This window comes from Scyliorhinus torazame, chromosome 14 (assembly GCF_047496885.1).
Source record: "Scyliorhinus torazame isolate Kashiwa2021f chromosome 14, sScyTor2.1, whole genome shotgun sequence".
In the NCBI taxonomy this organism is placed as follows: domain Eukaryota; kingdom Metazoa; phylum Chordata; class Chondrichthyes; order Carcharhiniformes; family Scyliorhinidae; genus Scyliorhinus; species Scyliorhinus torazame.
The window spans coordinates 200,551,071-200,559,845 of NC_092720.1; the positions used below are offsets into that span (position 1 = coordinate 200,551,071).

At 46.0% G+C, this 8,775-nt stretch overlaps 1 protein-coding gene across 1 annotated transcript; it reads right to left on the reverse strand.

Moving 5' to 3' along the window:
* Positions 1-1,804: 1,804 nt before the first annotated feature.
* LOC140389414 (zinc-binding protein A33-like) lies at positions 1,805-6,920 on the reverse strand. The gene is made up of 2 exons (XM_072473556.1): positions 6,520-6,920; positions 1,805-2,653 (listed from the first exon to the last, which is right to left on the reverse strand). Exons 1-2 carry the CDS (start codon positions 6,629-6,631, stop codon positions 2,121-2,123), a joined length of 645 nt encoding a protein of 214 aa, XP_072329657.1. The 5' UTR covers positions 6,632-6,920; the 3' UTR covers positions 1,805-2,120.
* Positions 6,921-8,775: the final 1,855 nt, after the last annotated feature.

The following is an 8,775-nucleotide window of genomic DNA, read 5'->3' on the forward strand; positions in this document are numbered from 1 at the left end:
TGCAACTCACTCCCAGGCATCCATTATTCTATATATAAACCATCTGAACCCCTCGATTAGATTCCAGTGTGCAACTCACTCCCAGGCATCCATTATTCTATATATAAACCATCTGAACCCCTCGATTAGATTCCAGTCTGCAACTCACTCCCAGGCATCCATTATTCTATATATAAACCATCTGAACCCCTCGATTAGATTCCAGTCTGTAACTCACTGTATCCCATCCCACCTTTAACTGTATCAAACTCAGTCTCGCACAAGAGGTCAAATTCACCCCACCCAGCGCCTCACTCTCCACCTTATCTCTCCCCCAACTCCTCCTCCCATTTCTCCTGAATCCTCATCACGTGCATTCCCCCTGCTTCCCCAGCCACCCGTATCGGTCCCCAATCCTACCCTCCTCCTCCATGTCTGGAAGCAGCAGCCGTTCCAATGGGACATACTTCGGCAGCCTGGGGAACCCTTTACACACCTTCCGTGCAAAGTCACTCACTTGTAGATACCTAAAATCACTCCCCCCTCGGGAGCTCTCCACTCTCCCACAGCTCTTCCAGACTGGCAAACCTCTCCTCCAAATATAAATCCCTGGCCCTCATCAACCCCACCTCTCTCCTCCTCTTGTACATGCCATCCGTCTCCCCCGGTTTGAATCCGTGGTTCACACACAACAATGTGAGCACCGACATCCCCGCCATCCGAAACTGTCTCCTCAGCTGGTTCCACACCCTAACCGTGGACTGTACAACCGGGCTCTCCATATATCTCCTCGGTGACAACGGTAGTGCCACCGTTACCGTGGCCCTGAATCTGGGCCCCCTACAGGACTCCTCCTCCACCGTAACCCATTCCGGTCTCTCTCCCTCCCACTCTCACCTCACTTTCTCCACATTCACCACCCAATAAAAGTTAACAAGCAGATACAGTGAACTATTAGGAAGGTAAATGGTATCTTAGCCTTTATTACAAAGGGGCTGAAGTATAAGACTATAAATCTTGCTGCAATGTAACAGGGATTGAGTGTGGTCACAGCTGGATGACTGTGGACAGTTTTAGTCTCCGTACCTGAGGAAACATGTACTTGCCTTAGAGGGAGCAATGAAGGTTCACGGAATTGATTCTTGGGATGAAAGGGTTTTCCAATATGAGGAAGGATTGAGTTGGATGGATCAATATTGTTTGAAGTTTAGAAGAACAACAGGTTTCTTATTGAAACATGTACAATTCTCAGAGATTGTGACAGGGTAGTTGCTGAGACTCGTCCAGAACGAGGGGGTCACAGAGTCAGGATAAAGGGTCGTCCATTTAAGACTGAGATGAGGAGAAATTCCTTCCCTCAGAGAGAGTTGTGAATCTTTGGAATTCTCTCTCTCGGTGAGATGTCAGTGAGTATATTCCACACAGAGATCGGTATATTCCTGAGTGCAAAGGGAATGAAGGGATAGGAGGGGAAAGTGGAGTCGGTGTTGATGTTCAGACAGGATCTTACTGAATGGTCACATGTCCTACTCCGGAACCTATTCTGATATTCTCATTCCTGATACCACCACCTGGAGGTTCCCTTCCAGTCACTCACCATCCCGACTGGGAAACATATCGGCCGTTCCTTCACTGCCACTGGGTCAGAATCCTGGAACTCCCTCCCGAACAGCACTGTGGGTGTACCTACACCACCTTCTCAAGAGCAATTAGGGATGGGCAACGAGGGCTCAGCCAGCGACATCCACATCCCAGACAGGAGAGAAAACATTCTTTCTGCTCATTCACTGAATCAGTAATCATCACACCAGGTGTCTGTCCCGTCTTCAAATAAAATATTTATTCAAGGGAGGAAACAAAATAAAGATTCACAATGAATTGTTCGAGAGCTGGGCACAGTTACCACAATTCAGGAGATTTTGCTTCATTCTATACCAGCCCAGTGTTTCTGGGTCCCATTATATTCAGAGAGGGACAGTGGGATGGGTGGAGAATCTGAGTTAAATTTACAGAATAAACAATACAGAAACACACTCACCCCCTGACAGCACACAGCAGAGAATCAGGACAACATGAGCTGTTCAGACAGTGAATCAGGCTTCTCACTAAAACTCCGGCCTCCCAAAACGTGTCCCACTGTGTTACCCAGTGAGCAGTGTGAGTGAATCAAGGTTATCACCAGACTTATCATTACAAGGGTTAAAGATGGGGTAGAGTTTCTCGGTGAATGTGTCAGTGAAGGTGTACAGGTGAGACATGTCCTCAGCATCGTAAAATGACACCTGTCCTCCCTCATAATCCAGGTAAATTCCCAACTTCCGGGGTTTCACTTTCAGCTGGGAGATGACATCTGGGATTTTCAATGATTTGCAGTTAGGATACCGGGCGATGACCCCGAATCCATTCTCAGTTGAAGGAATGATCTCTCCTTTCCTGTTGACAGACTCTCTGCAGACACCCACAACCCAGCCAGGCTTGTGTCCAAGACCCACCTCCCAGTAGTGTCTCCCTGATGTGAAACTCTGGGAGCTCAAAACATACAAGTGTTTATTAAATCTTCCCGGATGATCAGGGAGATCTTGCTCCTCATTTCCGAACCTCACACTAGTCAGATCCTGGGAAATGATGAGCTGGTTGTTAGCCGTCTCCGGGTCCAGGGTGAGAGGTGCTGGAACTGGAAGAGAACATGATTGGGAAGCTGTTACTGTGAGAAAAACAGGAGTGAATGCCGAGACGTGTACAGACGGTGATGGGACATCACCACTTTCCTCAGCCCAGGAACTGTGGAAGCTCAGGGACAGAGGACGGGATTCTCTCAGCCCGGGGCCTGGCCGGAGAATCCCCGTGATCGGTGCGAATCGCGCCACGCCCCCCTGACGCCGGCACGCGATTCTCTGCTGAGCGGCGCTGGCGTGGTTGGCTCGGCATCGGTCGCGAGCCGCTCTATGCGGCAGGCCCGCCGATTCTCGGGCCGGGAGGGGCCGAGCGGCCGTCGTGGAAACGCCGAGTCCCACCGGCGCCGCCCACACCGGCTCTCAGCCGGCCGGAACGCAGCGTTGAAGGGCGACGGCCTGCGGGGGAGGGGGCCCAGAGTGTGTGAAGACATTTCTCCCCATTCCTTCAGCTCCATTCACTCAGCACAGATCAGCATCAATTCACTGAGAATAAACATCTCTCTCCAGGACAAGACCTTGGTTAAGACAAGTTGACCCTCATCTGCTTCTGACCCAGGACAGAGGCAGGAGGGAAAAAGGGAGGGAGGAACTTAAAATCAATCATGGTCACCAAAGAGAAAGTATCTGGAAAACTATTGGGATGAAAGGCAACTTGTCCCCTGGACCTGATGTCCTGCAACCCAGGATTTTAAAGCAGTGGTTTTGGAGAAAGTGGATGCATTGGTTGTAATCTTTCCAAATTCCCCCCATTCTGGACAAGTCCCAGCGGTTTGGAAATGTTTCAAAAAAGGAGGGAGACAAAGCAGGAAGATTTGGGCCAAATCTGCTATTTGGAAACTCTTGATGCCATTGTGAAGGAGGGAGTCACAAGACATTTAGAAAATCTTCATACAATCAGGCGGAGTCCACACGGTTTTGTTAAATGAAGATTGTTTTTGAGACATTTATCAGAGCTTTCTGAGTATGGGACCAGCAGGGTAGATAAAGGTGAACCAGTAGATGTTGTGTATTTGGATTTCCAAACGACATGTCCTCATGTAAAATATTACTGCACAATATAAGAGTTCATGGTGTTGGATAGAGGATTGGCAAACTACCTGGCATAGCCAATATAAATGGTTCATTTTCAGGTTGGCAAACTGTGACTAGTGGAGTGACACACGGATCAGTGATGGGGACACAATTGTTTCTGATCTATATTAGTGATTGGATGAAGAGACCAAATCTGGAGCCAAATTTACTGATGACAGAAAGTTTGGTTGGGAAGTTGTGAGGAGGATACAAAGCATCTGCGGAGGGATATAGACCGGTTAAGTGAGTGGACAAAGATTTAGCAGATGGAGTATAATGTGGGAAAATGTGAGGTGGTCCACCTTGGCAGAAAGAATAGAAAATCAGCAAATGATTTGAAATGAAGATGAAATGAAAATGAAATGAAAATCGCTTATTGTCACAAGTAGGCTTCAAATGAAGTTTCTGTGAAAAGCCCCTAGTCGCCACATTCCTGCGCCTGTTCGGGGAGGCTGTTACGGGAACCGAACCGTGCTGCTGGCCTGCCTTGGTCTGCTTTCAAAGCCAGCGATTTAGCCCTGTGCTAAACTGTCCCTTCAACAGAAAGAGACGGCAGAATGCTGCAGTACAGAGGGATCGGGGGACCTTGTACATCAATCACTAAAAGTTAGTGTCCAGGTACAGCAAGGAATGAGGAAGGCAAATGGAATGTTGGCCTTTATTGGAAAAGGGATGAAGTGTAGAGTAGGGAAGACGTGCTGCAACTGTACAGGGGATTGGTGAGACTGCAGCTTGAGTACTGTGTTCAGATCTGATCTCCTTACATCAGGAGGGAGAGACTCTCATTGGACACAGTTCAGAGAAGATTCACTGGGCTGATTCCTGGGATGAAGGGATTTCCTTATGTGGAAAGGTTGAACAGGTTGGTCTGTACTCACTGGAGTTTAGAAGAATAAAAGGTTATCTTATTGAAACATAACATTCTGAGGGATTCCTTCGTCAGGGTAGATGCTGGGAGGATGTTTGATCTCTGGGGTAAGCGAGGTGTAGGCGACACAGCATCAAATGAAGGGGCCTCTATTTAAGACAGAGATGTTGCTATTTACAGCACAGAAGGATGCCATTTGGCCCATCATGTCCGTACCAGCTCCCAAAAGAGCGGCCCAGCTCGTCCCATTCTCCAGCCCTGTCTCCGTGGTCCCCTAAATTCGGCACATTCAAATATATATCCAGCTCTCTTTTGAAACCTCCTGTGGAATCCGCCTCCACCACTCTCCCATGTACCACATTCCAATTCCCAACAACTCTCTGAGTAAAGAAGTTTCTCCTCACCTCACTCCTAGCTCTCTTGCTGGCCATCTTGAAATTGTGACTCCTAGTCACTGACTTACCAACCAGTGGAAACAGGGTCTCCTTGTCAAAACTGTTGATAATTTTGAACACCTCAATAAGGTCACTTTTTAATCTTCTCTGCTCTGGAGAACAAGCCCAATTTTCCCCAATATTTCCTTGTATCTAAAATTCCTCACTGCTGGTATCATCCTAGTAAATCTCCTTTGCACTCTCTCAAGGGCTTTAACATCTTTCCTTAAATAATGTGCCCAGAACTGAACACAATACTCGACCAATGATTTGTAGTGGTGTAGCATCACATCTTTGCTTTTATACTCTGTGCCTCTATTTATAAACCCAAGGATCCATTTAGCCTTCTTAACAACTCTTTCAACTTGCCAGGCCCCCTTCAGAGAATTATGCACTTGAATCCTGAGGTCCCTCTGCTCCTGTAATCCCCTCAAAGTTGTACCATTGAGCCTATATTGTCTCCCCATGATTCTTCTACTAAAATGCATTACCTCACATTTCCCTGCATTGAAATTCATCTGCCAGGTATCTACCCATTGGCCAACTTGTCAATGTCCCTCTGAAGTCGCCCAGCGTCATCGTCACAATTCGGTATTCTCCCGAGCTTAGTGTCATCTACAAATTTAGAGATTTTACCCTCAACACGCAACTCTAAATCATTTATATCAATCGTAAAAAGCAAGTGTCCCAACACTGAGCCCTGGGGAACACCACTTGCAACTCGTCTCCAGTCTGAGAAATGGCCATCTATACCTACCCTCTGTCTCCTATCTTTTAGCCAATTTCCAATCCATGCAGCCCAGGACCCTTCAATCCCAAACATTTTTAATCTGCTAACCAACCTGCCATGTGGCACTGTATCAAATGCTTTCTCAAAGTACAAATATACAACATCCACACCACTACCCTCATCCACTACCTGTGTCACCTTGTCAAATAACTCAATTACATTTGGCAGACATGGCCTGCCCTTGACAAAGCCATGAGGACTGGCTAATATTAATTAATTTTTCTCGAAGTGCATATTTTTCTCATCTCATATTATCGCCTCTATCAGTTTTCCCACTGCTGATGTCAAACTGACAGGTCTGTACTTTCCTGGGTTAACCTTTGCCCCTTTCTGAAACAACGGCATCACATTTGCAATCCTCCAGGACTATTCCTGTGTTAGATGAGGAATTCCATCTCGGAGAGGGTTATTAGTCTTTGGAATTCTCTACCACAGAGACCAGCAGAGGCTGGGTCATTGATTCATGAGTTCGATAGATTGTTGATCAACAAGGGGGTTAAGGGTCATCTGGGACAGGCAGGAAAGTGGAGTAAAGGCCACAATTCGATCAGACATGATCTTATCAAAAATCAGAGCAGGTTCACTGGGCTGGACCACTCCTGTTCTTATTCCTTCTGATCTTATGATCATTTCATCAGTGTGTCAAACCTCATTAATCACTTGGATAACAGCAGGGAGACGGTAATATACAGAGAATGATACCTGGAGAAATCGCTGCTCTCATTTCCCTCCACACTTTGATGTATTTGACTGGTTCACCAGCGATATCCACAGGTAACTGAGTGGAGACAGTTCCAGGCTTGTGAAACACCATCTGACTCCTGTAAAAACAGGTCTGGAAATCAGTGTGTGTTAGAGAGACAGCAGTGATCGCATCACAAAACTGTTTCTTTAAACCTGCTTACCTCATCAACAGGTCCTGAATATCCTGAGGGGAAAGAAACAGAATAGATATGATCGAGTCAGATTAAAGAGTTCTTGTTGATGTAAATCCCGAGTAGAAATCTACATTTTCACCCCTCTCGCCTCCTCATTATTCTCGATCAGTCTGCAACCTTTGACACGGTCGATCACACCATCCTCCTCCACCGCCTCTCCACTGTTGTCCAGCTGGGTGTTCTGCCCGCACCAGTTCCCACTCTTATCTCTCTAATCGTAGCCCCCATCACCCCTGTGGTTGGTGAACTACATTGGCTCCCGGTTCAACAACGTATTGATGTTGAAAATTCTCATCCTTGTTTTCAAATTCCTCCATGGCCTCACTCCTCCCTATCTCTGTAATCTCCTCCAGCTCCACAACCCTCCGAGACATCCTCTAATTTGTGTCTCTTGTCCATCCCCGATATTAATCCCAACACGATTGCTGGCTGAGGCTTCATTTGAATCCAGCGTTCGCAGGATCAGGAACAGCAAAACCCACAACTCAATAAAGATCTAACAACTCCACTTTAACAACGCATCTTAACCCCGTCCTCAGTAGAACTCCATGTGCAGCAGTGTAAACGTCTCCAGTTCCCAGCCCAGCTCTCTCTGAGTCCAATCATCAATCAGTTCCGTGGTTACACTGAGTATCGGAATCACACTGAGATTATCTCACCTCATTCCCCATTGGACCCTTACTGACAGCAGAAAGAAACAATCACCCAACCAATCAGACTGAGGCCTTACCCAATCCCAGAGGTTAAAGGTCAGAGTGCCCGCCCTCAGTCTCTGGAATGTTTCACTGGACAAGACAAAGAGATTTTGTACCTTGAGGAACTCTGGGGCCTCTTGTACCCCCAGCCTCGATTTTAGATCTCTTATTGCTCCTTCAAGAGAAGACATTTCAGCCATGGTTTTGTTTAAATTCTGCTCCATTTCCTCGAACACTTTATTGCTTTTTCTCTCCAACTCTGCTTTCAGCAGCTCCTCCTTCTCAAACAGGAACTTGTGCATCTTTTCAAATTCACTGTTGATTTCATTTCTCAGTCTGTCAACTTCAGCCTGGAACAGATTGAATACAGAACAGAATAAGCAACGTTTATAATCCCAGTTTCCCGGTCTCTGTCCACTGGGATAGAGGAAAACAATTTGCATCCAGTATGACTAACAAATAATAACAGCTCACTACCGGCTCAATAATTTGATGGAATATTGGGTCTGTGGGAGTGAGTTACAAATAAACATTATAAAGTGATTCCAATGGTTAATCCTAAATAAGAATCATCAAGGTGTGAATTACAGACTGGAATTTAATCGAGGGGTTCAGATGGTTTATATATAGAATAATGGATACCTGGGAGTGAGTTATAGACTGGAATCTAATCGAGGGGTTCAGATGGTTTATATATAGAATAATGGATACCTGGGAGTGAGTTACAGACTGGAATCTAATCGAGGGGTTCAGATGGTTTATATATAGAATAATGGATACCTGGGTGTGAGTTACAGACTGGAATCTAATCGAGGGGTTCAGATGGTTTAGAAAAGAATAATGGATACCTGGGAGTGAATTACAGACTGGAATCTAATCGAGGGGTTCAGATGGTTGCTATATAGAATAATGGATACCTGGGAGTGACTTACGGAATGGAATCTAATCGAGGGGTTCAGATGGTTTATACATAGAATAATGGATACCTGGGAGTGAGTTACAGACTGGAATCTAATCGAGGGGTTCAGATGGTTTATATATAGAATAATGGATACCTGGGAGTGAGTTACAGACTGGAATCTAATCGAGGGGTTCAGATGGTTGATATATAGAATAATGGAAACCTGGGAGTGACTTACGGAATGGAATCTAATCGAGGGGTTCAGATGGTTTATATCTTGATAAAGGATGCCGGGGAGTGAGTTACAGTCTGGAATCTAATCGAGGGGTTCAGTTGGTTTATATATAGAATAATGGATGCCGGGGAGTGAGTTACAGACTGGAATCTAATCAAGGGGTTCAGATGGTTTATATATAGAATAATG